Source organism: Myxocyprinus asiaticus, chromosome 33 (genome assembly GCF_019703515.2).
Source record: "Myxocyprinus asiaticus isolate MX2 ecotype Aquarium Trade chromosome 33, UBuf_Myxa_2, whole genome shotgun sequence".
Lineage (NCBI taxonomy): Eukaryota > Metazoa > Chordata > Actinopteri > Cypriniformes > Catostomidae > Myxocyprinus > Myxocyprinus asiaticus.
In genome coordinates this window covers 4,967,385-4,992,589 of record NC_059376.1, presented here as the reverse complement: position 1 = coordinate 4,992,589, position 25,205 = coordinate 4,967,385, and the positions used below count along the sequence as shown (strand labels likewise).

Here is a 25,205-nt window from a genome sequence, read left to right as displayed (position 1 = left end):
AAAAATTATGTATTAATAAGTCCCCTTTCTGCTGGTCAGAGTGGATTGTGAGGGAGGTAAATACGCTCTGTGACCTATATGAGAGTGGATTATTGAGAGCCTTTGAAAATATGGTTCAACATTTTGGGATTCCTAGATCTCAGTTCTTTAGGTATTTACAGCTGGGTCACCTGCTCTGTATTATTTTTGGGAGTAGCATACACCCCCTAAAGTGGCAGATACTCTAGGAGTGGTGATTACTGCTTTTGGAAAAGGTCATGAGGCATCAGTGTATTACTCCCTGCTAATTCAGAGTCTGGGGGACGGAGCTTCAATTTCTCTTAAGAGATTATGGGAGAAAGATTTAAACTTGGTATTGGTATACATCGATTCTATTGGACCTGCTCTAGACTGTATAGGCTTGGTCTTAAAGATACACACACCTGCTGGTGATGCCAATCAGAAGATCGAGACACAACCCATGTTTTTTGGTGGTGTATTAAGCTCAGAGATTTATGTGTGACGTATTGGGCACTCAAATTTCATTTTGCCCCAGACTTTAGGCGATGGGGCGGTCATCAATATTGGGAATAAATAATTGGATTTTAACCAGTGTTATGATTGCCAGACAAGTAGTTTTAAGGGGATGGAAGTCGGCTGCAGCACCCTCATTTCAGGAGTGGTACACGGAGATGGGGAGGGTGGTGGCTTTCGAGGAAGTATCATCTAGAAGACTGGGGAACTTGGATGCCTTTGTTGGGAAATGGGGCAACTATTTAGCATTCTTGTAGGGCTCTCGGGGAGGGGCAGTGGAGAGAGAGGTGTAGTTATAAATGTGTGTGATGTTATATATATATATATATATATATATATATATATATATAAATCTTTGTGTGTGTGTGTGTGTGTGTGTGTGTGTGTGTGTATACTCATGTGTGACCACAGGATTGTTTGTTGGGGATCTGGGTGGGGTCGGGGATTGGGAGGGGAAGGGGTAGTGGTGGGGGTTAAATGTTGATTATGTGTATATATGTTTTGCTTATTGTATGAATCAATAAAAATGTTTATCACAAAAAATGACACTGCTGATGTACATTTGTAAAGGGATATTTGATATCTTAAATACTATTGCCATGGCAATGCATGTTATTATTTCTTTCTTCCTATATTTGGGTGTTTTTGAAGCACCTGGCATGCTTAATATGTAATAAAATTTTGCACACACAGTCATTGGCCATTAGGTCTGGGCAAAAGTTCAAAAGTAGGGGGGGCTCTGTAGCATCCCCATTTTCACCTACAGTCACCAAAATTGGTGCATATAGTTCTCATCAAGCTGGACAACTTTCATAATTATAATCATTAGGTCCACCCAACAGAAAGTCGGCCATTTTGGATTTTTTTAATATTGCAGTCTCTGAACTTTTAAATTCTCTTCCTAGGTGATTCATGAGACTGTCACCACATTTAGACAACATTATGCCAAGACATTGAAGAAGCTAATTTGCAAACAGATTTTGATATATTGAATGGTGTTGCCATGGCGAGGCATTAAAATAATGGCGAAAAATGGGAAACAGGAAGTGTCTTATATCTTCTGTGTGCAATGTGTGATTTAGATAAAAAAAAAATTAGATTTATGTTTAGTCTTGGGGGCTAATCACATGGATTTTACTATTTTGGGTCACGGTCATAACACCACCACCTGGTAGCAGCAAGTGTTGTTCTTACAACAGACTTTAAAATAGTCATCTTATATTTACTCAAATTGCTTCAAAATTGTTTAGAATAATGTCAAATGTCAAATGCATGTGTCGACCTTGCATTTTTTTCCGAAAGCCACCGGGTGGAAATGGACCCATGGTGCATTGGCCCGTCATCTCTGCTTGCAGCTATATTTGTGTTAGTTTCTGTATCGACAAAACAATGGGGGACAGCAATTTTTCACTCTAAATGAAGTCTTTTTAAAAAGACAGAAAAACTCATGTCAACTAAATTTCAGTAGGACTTGACAAGGTACATTAGGATTAAGTGTTTAAAAATATGAAAAAACATTTAGGTGTTTAATTTTTAAATGTATTTCTCAAGGTTAGATTGGGGGACATATTCTGCCCAATTAAAAAAATAAACTATTTTTGAAGATTTGTAAAGTTATTACATTAACTTGATAAATATGTGTTAGTTGCCTATATATATGCCCTTTTAAATATATGTATTTATGTGGGGGGCAGCATTTTGCACTACTGTAGAATGACTCATTATATAATAAATATGAACTCATTTAAGCAAAGTGAAGTCAGGCCTGTTGGTGGGGTAAATGAGCTTCAATAGGTTTTTAAAGCACTCATGTTCTCTTGTTCCTTTTAATGTATTGATAGTGTAACATCAGTTTTGCTTTGTTTATGGTTCTTGTTCATAGTCATAGTCACAGTTGGTCAAGTCAGGATTTGTTGTTTTTCTAGACTATTCATGTTTCTTTTCTACTTCATGTGTTTTTTATTTCATCCTTTCACGTTTTTTTTTATTTTTTTTAATTATTATTATTATTTTATAAATTGCAATTTGGTTTCTCACTTTATTATGTCTTCTGCATCTTCCCCTACTACATTGCAGAATACAAGACCTCTACCATGAATCCAGTGGTTTGACATTTGGCCATATGTTATACCATACATAACTTTAAACTTAATAGCCAATCAAAGCAACATTTAACATTTCTCTGGCCGATGGTAAAGATGAACATTAAACACAATTTCCCCCAGTACATTGAAATTACATTAATTTAGAGATCTGTTTTTATGTGTGAAACCTTCATGCCACTGCTGACAATATACCAGCATTTGGAGGGTGGTGGGTTCTAATTTCAAACCCCTAATGAGAGCTATAAAATACAGCATAATACTTGGAATAAGAATGGGTAATGCCATGGACTCCAAGCCTGCACCCACTCCCACCACAGACAAACAGCGCGTGGTCTCCAGCTCTGCTGGGTCCCCTGTGGTCTCCAGCTCCGCTGGGTCTCCTGTGGTCTCCATTGATTGTATAATGTTGTTTATGTTTTGTTTATGATTCTTCACTACTACTGTATGTTACCCCTGTGTGCCTTACAGAGTATGCCCATGACATATGATCTCTCTCCATGCTGCTTGAAACCACACCAGTCTTTACGTCTGCCATTCCAGCTGCACCATCAGTGGCACAAGCTACCAATTTTCTCTTCCATTCTTCTTGACAGCAGACACCAACCATCATGGAACAGATATATTTGGTTATGTTCACTGCATGAACTATACTGTAGGTACTGACTGAATACTGGAAAATTTAAAGGAATAGTTCACCCAAAAATTATGATTCCCTATCTGTCATTCACTCGATGTTGTATCGATGTAGTGACACTAGGGGTCACTCTTGGGAGCCTGAGACACCTCTGGTCTTTGATAAAAGGCCAATGAAAATTGGCGAGTGATATTTGCATACCACTTCCCCGGACATACGGGTATAAAAGGAGCTGGTATGCAACCACTTATTCAGATTTTCTCTCCGGAGCCGAACGGTCATGCTCACTGAGCTGAATTCCCACGACTGTTCATTCACCTCTGCTGGATCTGACGGCACATTTCAGCGGCTTCTCCCCCCTCTGCACTTGTGCACTGCAGAGAATGCCCCTGGGCGCTTCGGCAGAAATAAAAGAGTATATTTCTCTAAAAGAGTATATACTGTATCTCTAAAAGAGCAGCACACACGAAACGTCTTTTTAAAGATGACTTTCCGTTTGTGTGTTATTCCTGGTTGCGCTCATTATCTCTCGCCTTCTGACAGTCACAATCACTGTCTTTCATGTCTGGGCACTGTTCACGCGGAGACAGCGTTCGTGGATGGGTAATGTTCTCATTGCGAGAACATGTCCATGGCAACGATGCGGTCGCAGCTTACCTTCATAAGAAAGCAAGCCACCCCAGAGGCTCCCCGCCTCGGTCCTTCTACTCACGGGTATGAGGCCAGCGCGGCTAGCACTGGGAGCGATTTGGGGACCCCAATGGGACCACCTCCACTGGGAATCCCCCCATGGACCTCCCATTCCCCAGCATGCTCGTCTGCCCTGATCGGGCTTCTGGATGAGTCCGCTGTCTCGTCTCACAGCGAGTTCGACCTCTTATTCGGAGCCCACGAAGGTGATGAGCTCTCGAGCGCAGCATCGGAGAGTGGGCTCGTCCAGTCATACGCGGAAGCCTCAGCTGGGCTCCTCCCTTCGGGTGCGGTCACCAAGTCACAGGCTAACACAGAGATGATGACATGCTTTCCCGGGCAGCCGCGAGTGTCGGGCTAGAGTGGAACCCTCCACTCTCCCCTGAACCCTCGCGGCTCGATGATTGGTTCCTGGGCTCACGGCGCTGCTCACAGCCACGCCCAACCCCCGTTCCTGTCTTCCCGGAAGTGCATGAAGAGCTGGCAAGGTCATGGGAGGCACTTTTTACTGCCCGGTCCCGATATTTCAGCTTCCCTGCCCTCGCTACCCTCGATGGTGGGGCGGCCAAGGGCTATTCGACAATCCCCCCAGTGGATAAGGCACTCGTGGTGCACCTATGCCCGCAGAGCACTGCCACCTGGCACGGGCGCCCAAAGCTCCTGTCCAAGACCTGTGGGTTTACGTCATCTCTGACGGCCAAGGCCTTTGGTGCCGCTGGACAAGCCGCCTCCATCCTGCATGCCATGGCTCGCCTGCAAGTCCACCAAGCCAAGGTGCTAAAGGAACTGCACGAGGGTAGTTCCGCCCCAGGATTGATGCAGGAGCTGCGCTCGGTGACCAACCTCGCTCTCCGGGTGACGAAGGTCACGGCGGGGTCTCTCGGGCGGGTGATGTCCACCTTGGTGGTCAAGGAGCGTCACCTTTGGCTCAACCTGGTCGAGATGGGAGAGGCCGACAAGGCACGGTTCCTTGCTGCCCCCATTTCCCAAGTTGGCCAGTCCGGCGACACCGAGGACTTTGCCCAGCAGTTCTCAGCGGTGAAGCAGCAGACAGAGGTTATCCGGCACATCCTGCCCCGGTGCGGCTCAAGATCCTGCACCCCGTCTGCTCGTTGCCAAGGGCGTCCCTCTGTGGTGACTGCACCGGCTTTGCCGCAGCCTGCCCCTGCGGCCTGGCCCGGCGTGGAGCCCGCTGCAGGAAGCAGACGCCACCTGTCTTGTGGCTGCCAAGAACCCGTGAAAGGCTTCGAAGCGCCCCTGAGATGGGTAACCCAGGGACAATGAAATATGCTGCTCTGGAGCTGGTAAGCAGACCACTCCATCCCCCAGTGGAAGGACGGGAGGAGAATCTTTTGTTACCTTTGCAATTAATTGTGCTGCATGCCCAAGTGGCTGTGGTACCCAAGAGTTCAGCAAGAGCGGTTTCTTTGTTCCTTGGGTCACATACCCAGTGTGCACGACCGTCATCACGACCACCATCTACCACTCCATTTTGGCAGGTTTGGCACTCCAGCGGCGGTCTCCTCACCCCTGAACGCCCAGCTGAGGCACAAATCTGCCCCCGATGTGACCGTCTCCACGGGTCACAAGGACAGGCCTTTTCCTCCCCATCCCAGGCTGTTCCAGGGGTGGTCACAAGGAGCCAGGTAAGTACTTTGATGTCCCTGAACTCAGCATGGCCACGACACGGTGTGGCACCTCAGGCTCCGCCCCTCCACGAGGCCCCACCCGCCAGTACGTCTGACGAGATTGTCCCTCCGGCCGAGATGAAGAAGGGGTTTTACAGCCCCTGCTTCGTTGTACCGAAAAAAGGCAATGGGTTGCAGCCAATCTTGGACCTGCGAGTACTGAACCGGGCTTTACACAGACTCCCGTTCAAGATGTTGACTCAAAGACGCACTCTAGCGAGCGTCCGGCATCAAGATTGGTTCGCGGCGGTAGACCTGAAGGACGCGTACTTCCACATCTCGATTCTACCTTGACACAGACCCTTCCTGCAGTTTGCATTCGAGGGTCGGGCGTATCAGTACATGGTCCTCCCTCTCGGTCTGTCCTTGTCCCCTCACGTCTTCACGAAGTTCGCAGAGGCAGCCCTTGCCCCGCTAAGGGAAGTGGGCATTCGCATCCTCAACTATCATGATGATTGACTAATCCTAGCTCACTCTCAGGATGTGTTGTGTGCACACAGGGACCTGGTGCTCTCGCACCTCAGCCGACTAGGACTTCGGGTCAACTGGGAAAAGAGCAAGCTCCTCCCAGTTCAGAGCATCTCTTTTCTTGGTTTGGAGTTGGACTCGGTCTCGTTGACGGCACACCTCACGAACGAGTGCGCACAGTCGGTGCTGATCTGTTTGAAGGCATTCAAACAGAAAACAGTGGTTCCACTGAAACTCTTTCAGAGGCTCCTGGGGCATATGGCATCCTCAGTGGTGACCACTCTGCTCGGGTTGATGCATATGAGACCATTTCAGCACTGGCTTCAGACTCAAATCCCGAGATGGGCATGGTGTTCAGCAACACATTGCGTGGCCATCATGCTGATCTGTCACTGCCTCTTCAGCCCTTGGACCAACCTCGCATTTCTATGGGCAGGCGTTCTCCTAGAGCAGGTCTCCAGGTGCCTCCAAAATGGGCTGGGGCGCTGCTTGCAACAGGCATGCAGCTGCCGACTTATGGACGGCCCCGCGGCTGCATTGGCACATCAACTGCGTCAACTGCTGGCAATTCTGCTCACCCTGCGGAGGTTCCAGCCATTGATCCAGGGCAAGCACGTGTTAGTTCGGACAGACAACACGGCAATGGTAGCATATGTCAACCATCAAGGCAGTCTGCGCTCCCATTGTATGTCACAACTTGCCCACTGTCTCCTCCTCTGGAGTCAGCAGCACCTCAAGTCACTGCGAGCCACTCACATCCCGGGCGACCTCAACACTGCAGCAGACGCGCTGTCACGGCAGGTTACCCTCAGGGGAGAGTGGAGACTCCACCCTCAGGTGGTCCAGCTGATCTGGAGTTGATTCGGACAGGCACAGGTAGACCTGTTCGCCTCCCAAGAAGCCTCCCACTGCCCGCTCTGGTACGCCCTGACCGAGGCACTTCTCAGTATAGATGCACTGGCACACAGCTGGCCCCCTGGACTGCGCAAATATGTGTTTCCCCCAGTAAGCCTACTTGCACAGACCCTGTGCAAGGTCAGGGAGGACGAGGAGCAGGTCGTCCTGGTAGCACCCTACTGGCCCACCCAGAAGTGGTTCTCGGACCTCACGCTCCTTGTGACAGCCCCTCCGGCGAATTCCCCTGAGGAAGGACCTTCTTTCTCAGGGACAGGGCACCTTCTGGCACTCGCGACCAGACCTCTGGAATCTCCATTTCTGGCCCCTGGACGGGACGCGGAAGACCTAAGCGGTCTACCACACGCGGTGGCGGACACGATCACTCAGGCTAGGGCCCCCTCTACGAGGTGCCTGTATGCCTTTAAGTGGCGTCTGTTCGCTAAGTGGTGTTCTTCCTGACGGGAAGACCCCCAGAGATGTGCAGTCGGATCGGTGCTTTCCTTCCTGCAGGAGAGGTTGGAAGGGTGGCTGTCCCCTTCCACCTTGAAGGTGTATGTAGCCGCAATAGCGGCACACCACAATACAGTGGACGGTAAGTTCTTAGGGAAGCACGACCTGATCATCAGGTTCCTGAGAGGTGCCAGGAGGCTGAATCCCTTCAGACCGTGCCTCGTTCCCTCATGGGACCTCTCTGTAGTTCTTCAGGGTCTACAGAGAGCCCCCTTTGAGCCTTTGCAGTCAGCTGAGCTTAAGGCACTTTCCTTGAAGACTGCCCTACTGACTGTGCTCACTTCCATCAAGAGGGTAGGAGACCTGCAAGCGTTCTCTGTCAATGAAACGTGCCTGGAGGCAGACCCAGCCCAGACATTGCTGTGTCCGGTGTGCGCTTTACGCATCTATTTGGATCGCACGCAGAGCTTTAGAGTCTCTGAGCAGCTCTTTGTCTGCTTTGGTGGACAGCGGAAAGGAAGCTCTGTCTACAAGCAGAGGATCACCCACTGGCTCATTGATGCCATAACAATGGCATATCACACCCAGGATGTGCCATCCCTGGCAGGGCTACGAGCCCACTCTACCAGGGGTGTAGCAGCCTCCTGGGCCTTGAACAGGGGTGCCTCTCTAACAGACATTTGCAGAGCAGCGGGCTGGGCAACACCCAACACCTTTGCGAGGTTCTACAAACTTCAGATGGAACCGGTTTTGTCCCGTGTAGTGGCACGCACAAGCAGGTAAGTCCGGGACAGCTGGCCAGGTGTATCGCTTGCACATAGCGCCTTTCACCTCCCCTGAGCTGAAGACATGGGCCGTTTACTCCCAGTAGTGTTCGCAAACTGTGTTCCCTGGTTGATTTCCTCCGAGCCCTGTGGCAGACGAGTTTTCGGAGAGACTCGCTGCCGGCCCAGTACACATGCTAACTAAAGCCCTGTACTGGGGTAGGTTCTCCGCATGTGGCGGTTCCCCGTAGGTAACCCCATGCAACGTATATCTTCCGCTAATTTGTTTCCCTGTTGGAAAACTGCGTCTTCCTTTGGCAGAGGCCCCTCTGCCCCAGTCTCCATGCTTTTAGTAACTCTTCCCCCGTAGGGTAGGACCTACCATGGGACTTCTCCACATGGCATACTTCCGACATAGCTCGGCAAGACCATGTGACGTATTTCCACTTAAATACCCCCCCCCCCTCTGAGCAGGGTGTGGTCTCCACGGTGTCGGAGGGACACCCCCCCAACTAGACCTGGTCAGCCCAGTCAGTTAATCCCCCATTTTTTGGAGAGTGGAAAAAAAAGGAGATAAGAGGCCATGACTGGGCTAGCCCATCTCTATCTTTTGGGTAGTCGACTTGTCCCAAAGGGCCGTTCGACACTCATAACAGTGTTGGGGGATGTTACGTGTCGGCCTGGTGCGCTGGCTATGTGGCACACAGTGCTCTGCCCGTGACACACCACCAGTTCACGTAACACAGTTCAGCCAGTTGCAGTGTTTTGTATAGGGACCCCTAGTGTCACTACATCGACACAACGTCGAGTGAGTGACAGATAGGGAACATCCTGGTTACTTGCATAACCTCCGTTCCCTGATGGAGGGAACGAGATGTTGTGTCCCTCCTGCCACAATGCTGAACTACCTGCTGAAATGGCTGGGACCTTGTCTCGGCTCCTCAGCACAAAACTTGAATGAGTGGTTGCATATCAGCTCCTTATATACCCGTATATCCATGGGAGTGGTATGCAAATACCACTCGCCAATTTTCATTGGCCTTTTATCAAAGACCAGAGGTGTCTTGGGCTCCCAAGGGTGACCACTAGTGTCACTACATCGACACAACGTCCCGTTCCCTCCATCAGGGAACAGAGGTTACGCAAGTAACCAGGACGTTCTCTCATCATCTACTCACCTTTATGCCGTCTCAAACTTGTATGACTTTCTTTCTTCTGCGGAACACAAGCAAAATCTTTTAGAAGGATAGACGATGTGTTTTTGTCCATATAATGCAAGACAATAGGATTCGCTCTGTGCATGCACATATGCTTTATAATTGCTCTGGACATGCGTCAAGTGCAAGGATGCCTTTACTTTCATCAACCCTATCAAACAGCCAAAACAAGCAAAGTGTTTTCATTCAGCAAATGTTCTCACATTGTGACCTGCAATAAATTAACCTTAAATTAGCAAGCTCTGGCAATACATTTATTAGGGTCAGTATTCTGCAAACGTTTTGACACGAAGTGCCATTTTTATTTTTCATGTTAATCACAACAAGCATTTACTTGGACAAGTCGGCACAATCCCCTGAAAGTGCATCACCGATCTGCACTGCGATATCAAGCGGATCATGATGTGGACGTTACAAATGGTTTGTCCATGCTATGAAAAGTAGTGTTTGGCTTGACATTCAGCTCATAACCAAAATAATGCATGCATGTAGTGAAAGACCATTCTCAGTTTTTCTATATTAGCAGTGTTAATTTGGGCAACAGCTCTTGCAGCTTCGCTCTGCCCAATTGGCACAGCTAAAGCTTTCTCCCATAACACAGCCAGCTTATGCACCTTTGAGTCTTCGTGGTCTTTTACAGTTTTCAATTTCATGTTTTTTTTATTTATATATTTTCTCCCGTTCACAAATTTGACTGTTTTGTCAGAGGAATCCACTTGATGAACAGAGAAAAACATGCCTGTATCCTCATATTTCAATCAGTCACAACATTCTCCACTCTGTGTGATCTTCCATATTTCATTGAAGAATATTTTCCTCTTTTTACTGGTTATGCTTGCACCCACACTTTCTTCTTTCCTTTTAGGAGGTTGAACACCAAGAAAATGGCTCCACATTTTCCATTCTAACAGTTTTTACTTGTTCACAAAATTTTAGTTGGAGTAATATGAACATGTGGGTGCTAATGACATGCTGCGCTGTTACAGCAGGTGGGACTTTATAGAGGATTTTAAATTTGCTCATGCTGAGAGTAGCTGATGTCTGTAGCAGAGATAAATGGTTAATCATGGTTTAATTGATGTACTATACAGTATGTGCATATTCTGGTGAAAATGCTGGCGTGCAAGCACCCTGATTTTAACTGAAAACTGGATTTTCTTTCAATAATCACATTTCAAACATTTGCACCTCTGTGTCTTTGATAGATCAAATAATTGACAACTGACTATTACAGTTCTTGAATATTTCACTCATTCATTTATGGACTTATTCAATTGCTAGTTTAACAGTTCTTTGCCCTTTTATTTTCAGAAAATACACTTCAAGCTCACATAATTTTGTGCTTTACTCTTATCCTACCTTTCCTATTGTTTTGCAGAAGAAAGAATGGCTTTGTCTGAACTGTCAGACGCAAAGACTGATGTCTGGTGGGCTTGACCCTCTCCCTGTTCCACATTCATCTCCCAACCGCCAATTAATGGGCTCAACTAAACACCAGCCAGTCTCCATTCAGCAAAAGCAAGGGAACAAGGCAATATCAACAAAGCAGAAATGTCCAGCTTCTCAAAAGATTGGTCTCTCTGCCTCCATGGTGAGACCAAGTGATATAAAAACTTCTACACAGCCTACCACAACTACATCAGCTCCAACTTTCACCACTACTACAATTATTGTTGAAGATCAGAGGAAGGAAACTACACCCAAAATGGATAAGAAGGCTGACCTTGACAATAAGGAAAATAAACATACTCAGAATAAAGAAACAACAGATCCAATTCAGACTTCTGCTAAAGATGAAAAGAAAGAATTACAGAGGTCCAGATACTATGAGGTAAGCCATTTTGCTAAATAGAATCTGGCATAAGAAGTGCTAGAAATGTTTTTGTTAAATTGATCACTTTAAAACTTGTAATACTTAAAAGTGTATTTGCTTTAAAAAAGGACTAATGAACATGCATATATAAACTTCACATGTATTTTCATTGCTTGCTGCATAACGTCATCAGATTTTCAATAAACCATCAAAAGCCTTTCAGATTTTTAAAAGGAGGTCAAAAGTAACATCTTTCTATATTACAACTCTTCTGTGGCTCAGTGTACTGACTGACAAACTGATACAACAAAAAAATAATAAAGCTTGTATTGTATCTTGTTGTGTTTTGCATTTATTTAATTTTCTTTGGTCTCCCAGGAAACCAAAAAGACAAACAGCAACCATGATCTATCACGGAGCCCACAAAGTTTGAGTGACACTGGCTATTCCTCTGATGGGATCTCAAGTACACATAGTGAGATCACTGGCCTTATCCAGGAGGAGGAGCTGAAGATGAGTGAGAGAAGTCAGACTGAGCACTATACACCACCAAGCCCATCTGAGCTGATTAAGCTGGAGAGCTCCATGCGACCCCTTCTAGAGTTAAAAGTGTCATCTGAAGGGGAAAGAATACAGGATAAGAAGCAAGGAAAAGTGCACCATGGCGACATTAGAAAGCATCGGTCTCGCTCAATATCAATAAGTACAGAGGAATATGACTATGATGAGGATCATGAAGGTATTACAGAAGAGGAAGAAGATCCAGCTGACTGGGATGCTAAGCTACAGCTCAGAGCAATTGCTGCTTTAGAGGAGAACAGTAGCAATAAAAAGAGGAACTTTGAATCAGAAGAGATTACTGATGAAGAATTTATGAGAAGGCAAATCATGGAGATGAGTGCAGATGAAGAGAATGAGGATGAGGATGAAGAAGAGGAAATGGATGAAGAGGAAGATGATGAGGATGAAGGTTATGGCTACAAAAAGCCAAAAAAGACACAAAAGCACATCAGTGACTCAGGAAAAGAAAAGCGCCGTCTCACTTATCACTCTAGTAGCTTTGAGGAGGAGAGCAAAACAACAAGTGATGTATACAAAGGATCAGCTGAAGAGGACCTCATGGCCTCCCAAGGTGGCTTACGCAGGTTTAAGACCATAGAACTGAACAACACCAACAGTTTTAGTCGAGACATGGAATTAAACAATGACAATGACCTAAGTCTGGACCGAGAACCTGAGCTGGAGATGGAAAGCCTCACTGGTTCCCCAGAAGAACGTTCAAGAGGGGAATATTCCACCACCCTACCACCAACCACATCAAGCTACACCTCAGGGATATCCCCTACTTCCATATCCTCCATGGAAGATGACAGCGACAGCAGTCCTAGCCGCAGGCAGCGACTGGAGGAGGCAAAACTGCAGAGGAAGGCCAGGCATCGCTCCCATGGCCCCCTATTACCCACTATTGAGGATTCCTCAGAAGAAGACGAACTGAGGGAAGAAGAAGAACTCCTGAGGGAGCAGGAAAAGATGAGAGAAGTGGAACAACAGAGAATACGAAGCACTGTCCGAAAAACAAAACGTGACAAAGAAGAGCTAAGAGCACAAAGACGCAGAGAACGGTCCAAAACTCCCCCCAGCAATCTATCCCCTATTGAGGATGCTTCTCCAACAGAGGAACTGAGACAGGCAGCTGAGATGGAGGAACTCCATCGATCATCCTGTTCAGAATACTCTCCTTCAGCTGACTCAGATTGTGAGGATTATGAAATGTCATCAAAGCTGTACAAATCTGGCAGTGAGTACAACCTACCAACATTTATGTTACTTTATTCTCCTACTGAAAAACCACAAACTACATCTTCTACAGCTACCATAACTACTTCCTCTAGTGGCAAACAATTAAAAAGTGCAGAAGAAGTATATGAAGAGATGATGAGGAAAGCAAAGATGCTACAGAAACAACAGAAGCTGCAGCAACAGCAGCAGTCAGGCTCAGGCCAGCAGTACAGCACAAGCTCATATCAAGAGTCAGACATCAGAAACAGACAGGAGTATGATGATAAATATGATTATACTGATCAAGATGATATCAACTATGACAATGAAGAGACCGTGGATATCTATGAAGAGATTCGCCAGACCTCACAAAACATTTCAAAGCAGCTTGATGACCAAATGGAGATGGATAATTCCTACTCAGAAAAGCATTTACTAGATACAGGCTCGGCCTTTGCTAAGTTGATGGAACAAAGCAATGCTTTACTGACTCCTGGCACAAGCCCTACCCAGCTCTCAGCACCAGTATCATTTTCTGAGACTGGGACAGGAGGACGGATTCCTGATGTCAGAGTAACTCAACATTTCTCTAAAGATGGGCCCAAAGACAGAATTCAACATCAAACTGGTAAAAATGGTATTACACCAGCAGCTGCTGCCACAACTATTGCTGCTTATGGAGTGTATGCCAGGGATAATGTCACTGTGTCTCCAACTAGTGCCAGTCAAACAGTGTCCACCACACAACCTTATGTATATAGTCAGCAAACAGGGAACACTTCTGTAACCACCACTAGTGTTTCAAATGTGATTCATAAAATAACTGCAATCACTCAGGCTTACAACCAAAGAGATGCTGTAAGGAAAATGGAAATCAGCAAAGGAGTCAAAATGAGAGATACTGCAACATCCTCAGAAACTATAATTGAATCTGGCACAGGTTCAGTTAAAGGTTATACTTACCATGAAAGGAGTCCACCTCTTTCTTCTACTTCCTCTCCTATTCATAGTCCAACAAGATCCTCTTCTAGGAGAACGGCTGAGCTTTCAACTCAAACTGTTAGCCCTTCATTGTTAGTTTCCCGTGTAAATGCTTCTCAAACCTCTCCAGTTATGGCACAGGGCACTCAGACGCCACATAGGGTTGTCTCATCATGCTTCTTTAGACAACAGTCCTCTCAAGATACTCCTTTCATGACGGGAACAGAAGAGTTTGAACCCACTAACCCACCAAAGCCAATTACAGTTAATACAGCTACATCTCCATTGTCTTCACCAACAAGGTTTAGCCGTCAGTCAACATTTGATGCCTACTCACCTCCTGTCAGCCCTCCTGAAACTCCAACACATCAACAATCAGCTCAGCATGGTTTCTACAAGAGCTTAAAGGCTGAAAAAGTTAATGTTGGAACAAGCACGGTCACCACTGCTAGCATGTATACACGTGGATCACTGTCAATGGAAAACATATCACTTTGTCACATTTCCACAGTTCCTGGTACCTCAAGAATTGAGCAAGGACAAAGGTTACAGAGTGGGAGTGTAGTGGATCTAAGAACTGCCATAAAGCCAACACCAGTTATCATAACTGACCAAGGAATGGACTTGACTTCTTTGGCAACAGAATCCCGAAAGTATTCTGGCAGTGTTGAAGGAAGTCCTATTCGTCAATCCACAACGATTCAACCCTTAATAATGAACTTGAATACACAGGAGCAGCTGCATGTTGTGACCTCAACAGCAACAACCATCAGTGTTACAGTAGCTGCTTCTATGTTCATGTCCCAGCCTAAGCAGACTGTACTATATTGTGATCCTCTTGAAAACAGAGTTGATTTGGGCACAGGTTTGGGAAAAGTAGTTTGCCTTGCACCAAACAAACCACAACCAACTGATCCATATATACCACAGATTGATGCCAAATTGGAAGACCTGAGTATCCAGCAACAGCAGTTACTTAAACAGCAGCAGAAGCTTCAACAGCAACAACAACTTCTTGAGCAGCAACTTCAGCAACATCATCAGCTTCAACAACAACAAGCTGTCTCTTTTGCAAAGTATAACTCATCCAGCCATCTTCCTCTATTCAAAAAGGACATGCTTGTCACTCAGAAAAGCACTGCCACAGAGGTTAATGCCATATCTCCAGCTATGGCCTCTGAGGTTTATAGTGTTGGAGGTCCTCTTGAGTTAAGGAGGAAGCAAGCAGAGATCATGAATCTAACAAATGTCAAGCCGCATTTCATAATGGTTCAGATGGATGGTGCTGCACAAGTAGCTACTGTCACACAACTCATCAAATCAGAGGAAGGCCATGGTGTAGTGGATCTAACAGGGCAAATAAAATCAGAGAATCAAGTGACTTGTTGTGACATGGTTTATAACCTGCCCTTTGGTGGCAGCTGTGTGGGTGGTCCATTCTCCCAGAAACCAGTCACAGATGAGACTACTAAGCCATCATCAAAAGCACCTTCTGTACTACCACAGCTCTTTCAGCAACTTGATTTGCGGCAAGACGGAAAGACGTACCAAGATTATGCCATTAAATCATACACATTGCCTCTCCCAAGACGACTTCAGCCATCAATGTCCGAAAAGAACCTTGCAGATGTAGGGTTGTCATCATATTCAGCAAAGCTTGATCCCCATGTCCAAGCCTCAGAATTATCCACTGACATGTTAAAGCATTGCTATGAAAGAGGATACCTTGGAATGGGGCTTCAATATGGTTCCTACACAGATCTTCGTCAGGGTGATGTTGCAGCTCTACCAATTAGGAGGTACAGCTCACTGTCCAACATCAGCACAGACTATGGATATTTCTCAGGTGATTTTGCAGAGTCTAATCTTGCCCAGTATAGTGCTACAACTGCCAGGGAGATAAGTCGCATGTGTGCCGCTCTTAACTCCATGGATAGATATAGTAGCAACCCAGACATTCTGCAGCTGAGTACTGGAGGAAGTAGTGGTCCACCTAGTAGAATTAATATGTTGCAAGGTCCAAGACCTAACTTTAAGTACAGTACAGATGTTAAGCCTCTTTCCCATAGCCAAGCTCTAACTGATCTCATCAATGCAAGACAAGACAGTCTTCGAGCTATGTATCCATCAGCTATTAGACCAGCTGATGGTATGATCTATTCAACTATAAACACACCCATTGCGTCCACAGTCCCAATTACTACACAGCCTGCTTCTGTGCTGCGGCCTTTATTAAGAGGGGCATACAGACCATATCCTGCACCAAATATGACACCAGTACCTCTGGCAAGCCTAACCAGATTGCCAGTAGCTCCAAGGACAGGACAGGCACCTTTCCAATATTCTACACCTAATCCTCTCTCTGTTGCAACTTCTACAAAAGTGATTGAGTCTCCTGCTATCACAACATCCCAAGATACTCCATTGTACCTTGGCAAGTCTCCAGTAAGCTTATCAGCAGCTGAGACTGTTACACAACCAATTCAGACCTATCCTTTACCTGATGGCCCTACCTCTGTTCCTGTTTCAACACAAATGTTTGCACCAATGACCCAACCTGAAATCCAGTTGCAGCCAATAAATCTATCTAAGACCCACCTTCCAGCCAAGGCCACTACCCAGCCTCTTATACAACACCAAATACCACAAGCTAAACCATCTGCTCATTCCTATCCTCCAATGCATTGTCATCCTACTGCTCAGCACAAAACAAAGCCACCCCCATCAACTGAAGCTGGTACAGCTGCTGCTCTCAGTCTTGCTCCGAACCAAGAAAAAGAAACAGATGAAAGACTACATCAACAGCAGGAACAGTTTTTGCAACTAGAAAGAGAGAGAGTGGAACTGGAAAAATTACGACAGCTCAGGCTTCAGGAAGAGCTCGAGCGGGAGTGTGCAGAGTTGCAAAGGCATAGAGAAAAAGAGCACATGCTAGTGCAGCGAGAGATTCAGGAATTACAGACTATAAAGCAACACGTTTTGCAGCAGCAGCAAGCTGAGAGAGAAAGCCAGTTAGTCCTGCAAAGAGAGCAACTAGCTCAACAAAAACAGCAGCTTGACCAGATACAGTCTTTGCAACAACAGCTACAGCAGCAACTTGAGGAACAAAAGAGACAGAAGACTGCAACTGTTGTTTCTGCAGCCAATGCAAATACCCAAGTCCTCAGTGACCAAGCTAGCAGAATAATTCAGCCACAGGAACTGGCCTCAGATGTGTTGTATAGTGATGTTCAAGTTTTCTTAAGAACACTGCCCAATTCTGCTTCAGAGATGTGCTTGAGAAATTGTGATGATCAGACAGAAATCAGGTCTATGCGTAAACAAAGATCTATGCCTCGTCTACAGGATGGAACTGAGGGAGAAGTTACAATGTTCCCCTTGCCTCAAAGACTAAAAGACAGTAGTGTACAAACAGATGATGAAGATGGAGAGGAGCGGTACCTGGTGTCTAGAAGAAGAAGGACTAGGCGCAGTGTGGACTGCAGTGTTCAGACAGATGATGATGAAGATAAGGCAGAGTGGGAACAGCCAGTGAGACGGAGACGCTCCCGTTATTCCAGACATTCTGGTGAATCTGGTGTAGACCATAAATCCGAAGTGCCTCCATTTACTACTTCATCTGCTAAAGCTGCATCTTCCAGCATTGCCATCCAAACCATTCAAGACTGCTCTTGCCAAACAGAAACAGATAGAGTATCCCCAAGCATACATGTTACTGTGCCAGACCCCAGCAAGGTTGAAATAGTCCACTATATTTCTGGTCCTGAGAGGACACAGTTGGGACAAAGCTTAGCATGTCAAACTGACCCTGAGACCCAGTCTCAAAGCATAGTTGTTCCACAGATAAGCACTGCTACCACTGTCAATCCCACCAGTGTCCAGTTAGTCGGTTCTGCAGATCCATTTTCTCTGGGTCAACAGAGTGTTATAAAGTATGGGAGACGGAGACCTGACCCTTTGGAGTTTGGCTACCAGCAGCATCACATGCATAATGAGACTTTGTCCAGCTTGATCCGGCAACAACCAAAATCACCACAGGTGCTGTATTCCCCTGTTTCTCCTCTTTCTTCTCCACAATGCATCATAGAAACATCATTCTCTTCTAGTGAGAGGCTGAATAAAGCCCATGTCACCCCGCAGCAGAAGTCCTGTATTGCTGAGCCACCACAGAGACATCAGGCCCTTCCCCGGCCAATGAAGAATATCCAAAGATCTATGTCAGACCCTAAACCTCTCAGTCTCACTACAGATGAAACTACAAAGGCTAGGATTTCCCTTTATCAACAACAAGCTCTTCAGAGTCAGGTATGGGTAATTCAAATTTCTTCTTTGATTATACACATACAAAAGAGCATTCTGAACTTGTTATAACAACTCAGATAACACACATACTTCACCCAGACAGTATTTGATGAAGGTACACAAAATTCATGGTTCGGTACATATTTTAAGTTTGGGTCACAATTTTGATACAGCATGCAGAACAAAGAATCTGTTACCATCATAATAATTATAATAAACCTAAGACATTAGCAGTGCATATTTATACTGGTTTTTAAGTTGTTGTTTTTTTCAGGAAAATTCTAATTAAAAGTAAATGTGCATATCTGCTGCAAAAAAGAACTACTATACTACTACTAACATTTTAGCTGTAGCTCAACGAGAGGCTCATGCTGTGGTGAGACCAACAGGCTATAAGGTCAAGAGACACAAGCAGATTATATTAGACAGAATGAGCTAACTAGCTGGGTAACAGATCTGACATGCAAGTAGCTGATGCTTTTTCTGCCATTTGGCTGCATATTTTCTTAAATTTTGGTTTTGCCTGGTTCTGTGTTGCTCGGTAATCTTAGTCTTAATTTTGGTTTTGTGCTGTTCTGTGTTGCTCCTAAAAAATTTTTTTTAAATTCAGCACATGCCAGGTATGTACATTTAATAATACCGCACTGAAAGCATTTCCCTTACAATGACGTAGCTCACTGGTAAACCACCATGGTATGATTCATTGTTAAAGAAAGTAACTAGCCAGTCATGACTGTTTCCTGAAAACACAGTAACTATTTTGCAAATCAGCACATTCGTCATTCAAACCATGTGGGTTCAACAGTGTCATAATGATGTTATGCAGGGGGTGGAGTAATAACTTCTGCAGAGATCGAATGGAATGAAAGATATATGAACTTTATGGTAGGGCACAATGGGGCTAAAATCACCTCTTAAGGTTGAAGTGTAACGTGTACTTCTGCTCCAAAAGTGTATGATAATTGAAAAAAAATATTTCTTTTTACTGACTATTGATGGAGCAACATAATTATTAAAAAAATATTTAAAAAGTTTGTTTTGATTAAAATAATTGATTGATTTGAAGTTTTTCTCATTTGAGAAAATTCTCCAGGAAGATAGAAGGGTCTTATCGACACAGTCAAAAGTTCAATAATAGGCAAACACAGCATCTCCCGCACAGTATAAATAAATTCATAGATTTTACACTTATACAGTGCTATAAGAACTGTATACCATCTTGCCATACTACCAACTAGCTGCCAGCTGTATCATCCCATGTAACAAGCAAATAGCAGCCCACCAAGCTGTGTAACACATATATCTAAGGGACTAACTCTGTTTAAACAGAAACCCTGGAAAGCAGGAGTTAATCCCTCAACAAGATTATAAAATCTGACAAAAGTATGCAGAGGGGCAACCTGCCGCCATTTAAATGTCCTCTAAGGATGCGCCTTTAGGTCAGTTCCCCTCTGGCTAAACAGCATGGATATAATGCCAATATTAGTTTTATATGTGTAGTACAAGGCTTTATTTTATGTGAGTAAACTTAGTAGATTTTGGTGGATAATGTTTAAAATTAAAGGATATTGTATGAACTCTAAGAACACTGATTAAAAGTCTATGAAGTCCATCCTGAATTGACTGCAGAAGTGCACATACTGTAGACGCAGTTTCCTTTTTATTTGGCTGATGAAGGCTTTAGTTGGCATTAATTTATCATCTATGTATTCCATTTTAAAAGAGTGTTGTCCATCCTATGAACAAGATGATGCTGGCGAAGGTCAGAGAGGTATGCCTCGCAGTCCGGCTGGGAGCTTGATGGTTTATTTCGGTGAAGTCCATCCTAAGCCTGAGGTGCAGGCAGTCGACAGTGAAGTATCCCATGTCTTACGGTTGGTAGCAGTTCATCCTCTGTGAAGTCCATTATAGAAGACTGAAGTGATGCAGTCAGTGATCATCAAAGCGCCCTTCGCTGTCTGGTTGGCACAGACTGCAGTTAGTAGTCATACTCAGCAACACACAGCAGTGGGAGTGGGACAACAAGCTGGACCGGAGCTGGATCTGGCAGGCTCTGGTTATCTCAGGATACTGTATGTATCACGAGGTTGAGACAGGGAAACAGAGAGAATTATTAGTGTAGATGCTATTCACTTTTAAAGTTTAGTTATAGAATATTAGAAGTGTTTCTGGTTCTGGCAAAACCTGACTAATACAGTATAACTATTTGTTGAGGGATATATTTAGTGTGCATGCCTGGCTTAAGAGATGAGTCTTTAGTCTAGACTTAAACTGAAAGAGTGTTTCTGATTCCCAAACACTGTTTGGAAGGCTATTCCATAGTTTAGTAGCAAAATAGGAAAAGGATCTACCTCCTTCTGTGGATTTTGATATTCTTGCAATCATAGTGAAAGTAATGAATAGTAGTGTTATAGAAGATCACATAAGTACTGAGGAGCTAGACCATTCAAAGCTTTATAAGTAATAAGCAGAATATAATTTTTTTTTATGAAACATAGCAGGTAGCCAATGTAGCGACAATAAAATGGGAATGATATGTATTTCTTGGTTCCAGTCAGCACTCTAGCTGATGCGTTTTGAACCAAGTGAAGCTTATTTATTGAACCTGCAGGACATCCTCCCAGTAAAGCATTACAAAAATCTAGTCTTGAGGTCATGAACACATTACTTAGTTTTTCGGCAACAGAAATAGAGAGCATGTGTCGTAACTTGACAATATTTCTGAGGTGGAAGAGTGTTGTTCTACAAACATTGTAAATTTGATTTTTGGAGGAACTGTAGAAGACGATGTAACAGTACATCCATCGAGAGTTAAATTTTATTCTAGCATCTTATGTCTAGACTCTAGAGGTGTTTTGTCCAATAATTAGTACATGTGTTTTGTCAGAATTGAGCAGAAGGAAATTTAAAAACTTGGGAAATTGCAAAAGTTAATCAGGTCTCAAGGAAATATAAAGCTGAGTATCATCAGCATAACAGTGAAATTCAATTCCTTTGTTCCTGATAATGTCTGGGACCTGCCAATAACTGGTGTGTAGTGAGCATACTGGTGCACTATGGCTACCGTCGCATCATCCAGGTGGATACTGCACAAAGGTGGTTCTTGAGGAGAGTCCCCTGTTCACTGTGTAAAATGCTTTGAGTGTAGTGTCAGAAAAGCACTATATAAATGTAATGTCCATTCATTCATAATACTGAGCCATGTGGCACTCCATACTTTACTTCTACTTGATCTGAAAACTCCTCTTTTACACAAACAAAGTGGTAGCGGTCACATAAATAGGACCTAAACCATGCTAGTGCCTGTCCACAAATGCGAAGAAGAAAAAAAAAAAATCGCACAATTTGGGCCATAAACAAAATTATTTTTTCCTATGATTTCTTTGGTCATGACGAATCTCTTTTCTGCCCTTTCAAATTTTAGTTCCGCCCACTAGATTTTCTGCCATTTTGGATTGTTTGCATAACCTACTTTTTCGAACTAGTCATAGGCAGTTTGCCCAGTCAGAACCAAACCAATGATTATAATTCTTGAATGGAATGAGATTTAGACACTTATCTAGGAGGTCAATCTGAGGACACATGAAAAAAATTGCGCACCTTGGCCACTTAATGGCACTATACCAATGACAAATGAAAATAGCTCTAACTATGGAACAGTTGGTCAGATCGACTTGAAATTTTGCATGCAGTATCTTTGTCCAAGGTCCAAGGTTTATGAGGACAGTCACATAAAAAAACATGGCCGCCATCAACTATTCAAATTAAAGCAGCTATTAGACGGGGTTAAAAAATGCTGATCGGAACAAAATGTGGTAGGCCTATTTGTCTCTTGGCCAAAGAGGTCTGAACAAAATTTGAAAAAAATTGGCCACCTGGAGGTGCTGTCATATTGTACATGCATTTAAATGATTGCATATTCAATCGCACAGACACATGTTATTCACACCATATGATAGATCTCATCATTCTGAACAACTTTGCCTGAATTATTTGTGTGAATCAAATAATTTGTTAAATATTTGAGATAATAAAAAAAAAAGAAGTACTTTTTCAAACTAGTCCTAGGCTAGACTCTCTGGAGGACTTCCGGTTCCAGTTGCATGGAGCGAGTCGCTCTTGTTTAAGCTCTGCTAATTTTCCAAATAATTGTACTACTAGTGAATCTGTTGATCGACATTTAACCCTTAAAGTTGTTCAACTTTGAATTGAGAATTAACCAAGACTGCAACAATGCCAAAACAACAGAAAAAAAAAAAAAATGATAAACCAAATGAAGAGGATGATGATCAATGTAAGGCCGCTAACAATGCTACGGGAGAGCCGAGGCTAATCAGTGCTAACGCTGGTGCAACTCCTCTGAGCACTCAAGATACCATGGATGCCATAACAGCTTTAAAGGCTTCTTTCAACCAAAAATTCGACACGTTCATGCAAACACTAACAGAATTACGAACTACACTGACAGATATTGCAGAAAGAGTCATGACAATTGAAGAGGCTACTGCAAATCAGGAAAACCGTTTGACTAACTTAGAAAGGAAGTGTGCGGAACTGATGGAAGAGTGTAAAAAGCTCAGGGATAAAACTAATGATCTGGAGTCTCGCTCTAGACGTAATAATATCCGGCTAGTATGCATTGCAGAGAAAGAAGAGAATTTTATAGCGGAGTTTATAGTGGAATTACTTCCAAAGCTACTGGGAATGGAAAACTTCATCAAACCATCCACATCGACCGGACGCACAGGACTCAGCGTAGATCGAGAGATGATTGCCCAAGGGCATTTGTCATCAGGATACATCATTACCAAACAAAGGAGTTAATAATGAAACTGGCCAGAGAGAAATCTCTGGAGTACAAAGGAAAAAAAGTGCACATTTTCCCAGATCTGATGGTGGATGTATTGAAACAGAGATACTGCTTTGTCGAAATAAAGAAGAAATATAAGAATCTCGGCATAAAGTACGGATTTTGGTTCCCATCTACACTTATTGTCATCACGAGGGAAGGCGAGACCAAGTCTTTTGACACACATGAAGAGGCAGGAGCCTACTTAACAAGAATCATGGATAACAGGTCTGTGAACTAAGTGGATGGAACATGACTCTCAAAGCAGATCTAAGTTAATCAAAATGATCTACTTAAGGGTCAATAAAAACAATGGACATTTAGGATTAATATGGGATTCACAAGACAGCTTATTTACTCTTGTTATATTACAACGGAGGAGACTGGACTTTTTATTTTATTTTATTTTATTTTTATTCTCTTCTTCTTTCTGGTTGGAACACGGAAGATTATGTTGCGTCGGTGGTGAGTGATCCGGTAGTAACGTGGAGTTATTAAGACATTTGTATGTTTGGGGAGGGTGGGGGGAGAAAAGGTCTTTTCTGTTTTTTATTGTTCTGGTTCTTGTTCTTGGGAAGATGGGTGGGGTAAAGGTGGATACAGTTACAGTCTGGTTGAAAGGCGTGGTTAAACTAAACTCTCATCGGATGTTAGTAAATATTCTTATTTTAATACAAATATTTAAATATGAATAGAATAGGTCAAACACATGGAGAAGGCACAGTACGTCTTCTGAGTTGGAATGTGAGAGGTATGAATCACCCAGTGAAAAGATGTAAAGTATATATGAATCTTAATAAATTGCAAGCTGAAATTATATTTCTGCAGGAGACTCATATCAAACAAACAGCAAAGGCGCTTCTTAATCCTGGATAGGCAGCTCAGATATACCAGTCGAACTTTTCTACCAAAGCAAGGGGGGTCGCGATTATTGTGAAAAAACTAGTGCCATTCATACATAAACAGACGATAACTGACAATAATGGCAGATACATAATTGTATGTGGTGAAATAAATTCAGTTCCTATCACACTGGTTAACTTGTATGGTCCTAATTATGAAGACCCGTCCTTTTTGAAAAGGTTTTAGACAAAATACCTGATGTTACTTTATCTAATGTGATTATAGGGGGTGACTATAATTGTGTCATTGACCCAGTAAAAGATGCACAGCCTAGATGCACCACAAAAAGTAAATCTGCAGCTACTTTACAAAGTTATTTGAAAAATTTCAATATGGTAGACATATGGAGGTGTTTAAACTCATCTGCTCAAGAATATTCTTTTTACTCATCAGTACATAAGTCTTATTCTAGAATTGATCTTTTTATTATAGATTCCAAATTGTTGCACACTGTTAGATCCACTCAATATCACAACAGATTAATATCAGATCATGCTCCATTAACACTGGATCTAAAACTGAAGTCAGAGAAGGGAACGTATAATTGGCAATTTGACAACTTTATTGTTGTCAAAACTATTGAACAATAATACATTTTGTGATTACATAAAAGAAAAAATTTTGTTCTTTCTGTCAGAAAATTATATTGGTAATGTGACCAACTCAGTACTGTGTGACTCGATGAAAGCAGTTATTAGGGGAGATATAATTTCATTTAAAATAAGGAAAAGCAAAGAAAATAAAAAGAGATTGAATGAAATAGATACCTTAATTACTGAATTAGAGATCGATTATAAATGAAATTATTGCTCATCTATTCTAAAGAAAATTGTGGCATTAATTAGTGAATATAACTCTATTCTTGCAAAATAAAATTGCTAAACAGCTTAACCAGATTAAGCAACGGCATTTTGAACTAGGCGAGAGACCCCATAAACAACTAGCTCGACAGCTGAAACAGTCCCAAGCATCCAGAGCCATTTATAAAATCTGGACAAAGAATGGAGAAATATTAACCGATCCCAAAGGGATAAATGAACGCTTTGTGGACTTTTATAAAGAGGTATATATGTCTAAAAGAAATATAGACATCAATGAAATAAATCAATTTTTATCTAATATAAATCTTCGCCGATTAAATGAAGAAGCTAT

General features: G+C 43.5%; 1 protein-coding gene across 1 annotated transcript in view; it reads left to right on the top strand.

The window, feature by feature from the left end:
• The window catches only part of bsna (bassoon presynaptic cytomatrix protein a), a 287,753-nt gene that overhangs the window by 154,573 nt on the left and 107,975 nt on the right, over positions 1–25,205 (top strand). The window contains exons 4-5 of the mRNA XM_051670134.1: positions 10,805–11,257; positions 11,618–18,304. Of these exons, the coding sequence (XP_051526094.1) occupies positions 10,805–11,257; positions 11,618–18,304 (7,140 nt within the window). The remainder of the gene's footprint in view (positions 1–10,804; positions 11,258–11,617; positions 18,305–25,205) is intronic.